The sequence below is a fragment of the Aplysia californica genome, unplaced genomic scaffold (genome assembly GCF_000002075.1).
Source record: "Aplysia californica isolate F4 #8 unplaced genomic scaffold, AplCal3.0 scaffold00071, whole genome shotgun sequence".
Taxonomy (NCBI): Eukaryota; Metazoa; Mollusca; class Gastropoda; order Aplysiida; family Aplysiidae; genus Aplysia; species Aplysia californica.
In genome coordinates this window covers 1,711,797-1,713,613 of record NW_004797341.1, presented here as the reverse complement: position 1 = coordinate 1,713,613, position 1,817 = coordinate 1,711,797, and the positions used below count along the sequence as shown (strand labels likewise).

The 1,817-nt window shown below is 43.5% G+C and overlaps 1 protein-coding gene across 1 annotated transcript in view; it reads left to right on the top strand.

Annotated features, from left to right (window-relative positions):
* The window catches only part of LOC101863496 (NXPE family member 4), a gene marked incomplete at its 5' end in the record, with an annotated part of 24,461 nt that overhangs the window by 8,081 nt on the left and 14,563 nt on the right, over positions 1-1,817 (top strand). The window contains 1 exon segment of the mRNA XM_013080012.2: positions 1,544-1,747. Coding sequence (XP_012935466.1) covers positions 1,544-1,747 — 204 coding nt within the window.

The window sequence follows — 1,817 nt, the reverse complement described above, 5'->3', positions numbered from 1 at the left end:
GAGGCTCGAAGCCCCAAACTCGCAACCTCACGATTACGAGTCCGGCAGCCCAGCCATTAGCCATTAACGGCCCACTTGTTTGTTTTGATAAAGAAATGCACGTCGAAACAATAATGTGTATTTATTTCCAGAAATTGACAATACTAATAATACAGAAGATAAACAGAAATAACAGAGCCAAAGAAAAGACATACAAACTTCAACATAAGTAAAGGAACCCTTGCAAACACCCTGAGTGGTCTTCTTGGGTCGACTTGCACGTGCGCGTTCTTGGACTGATCCAGTGGCTTGATGGCGCTGCCTCAGGCGGACAATGACAGAGTGTGACACTGCAAACCTTCTGACAACTTCTCGGGCTCCAACTCCATCCTGCAACTATGCCATAGCTCTGGCACGATCAAAGTCTCTCAGCTTTCGTCTTTGTGGCATGTTGATGCGATACTGGATTTTGCGCAAACGGTGGTTTATATTGCCACCTAAGAGAGCACAGTTCGAGAACGTATGTCCATTAATGACGTGCACCAGAAATTTTAACTGAGGAATGTCCGTGGTGTTGCACACAAGTCGATAAAAAACATCAAATTTGACTAAAATTCCCCGAGGATTTCCGTACTGCATGTGATGGTTTTGCCACTTTAGGAAGCTTTGCAGAACGAATTGGTAACCTATTAACACTTTCAGAGCAAAATATTTTGAAACATTTAAGTCTGTGGATGCTATATACATCTGCGTCTTCTGTCAAAAGAGGGTGCCCGTATTTAGGTCAAGCAGGATTTCCATACGTGGCGCGTCTTTCTGTCTCGGTTTTATGACTGTATAAGTAAAGTTAAGGAAGTTTTGGACTTTTGAAAATATGTGTTCTGACTTAATCAAGCATTCGACAGAGGTATTCGAATAGTGGGTGCAAGGTCATCGGCGAAGTCCAAGTCGTCCAGCTGCTTCAAAGGGATGCACTACAGTATTCCATTGCGCTTGCCTCTGGTGGCTTCGTTCATGACCCAGACAATGCCTGTATGAAGAGAAAAGGTGAGAGCAAAGCATCCTTGTCACACTCCTGTCTGTACCTGGAATGGTTCTGAGAGTTGTCCTTCGTGGAAGACTTGGCAGTTTGTTCCATCATAGGTGGATTTCACAAACTTTATGATTTTGTCAGGTATTCCATAATGCTGCATGAGTTTCCACAGAGTTTCCCTGTCTCAAACTATGGAAGTTTTCAAACTTCGGGGGCCATTTTCTCGCAAATTTACCTCAGAAACCAAGCAACCCCTTCTTTCTTCAATGCCAAATATCTCGAATTCTATCCAAGGTTAATGGGTACTTTTTTCCATCTAGAGCAGGACAACCGAACAAACTTTAAGATGATACCAATAACTCCACAGGACCAAAATTGACGAGTGCCCGATCCCACTGCGTTGTGACAAAATTTTACGAACAAACCTACACATTAAACATTACAATATACATTCTGTTTCCATGAGGCTAAAATCCGAGAATTCCCACGTTTTGTCAGAACACCTAACAAATGTATACATTCCGTCATCAGGACAACTTTTGAGGTTGGTGAGAACGTGACCTTGCGCGTGGACATGAAGGACGGTCAAGGTCGGCCAAAGGTCAGTGGAGGGGATGAGGTCAGAGTGTGGTTCAAGGACGTGGGAAAAAAGAAGTCTGTAGCTGCAAACGTCCTTGACCTTGGTAACGGCTCTTACCTGGCCACAGGTCTTCTTCCCTGGGAAGGAAAAGTCAAGTGAGTCGCTATCTGTCTATCTATCTATCTATCTATCTATCTATCTATCTATCTATCTATCTATCTATCT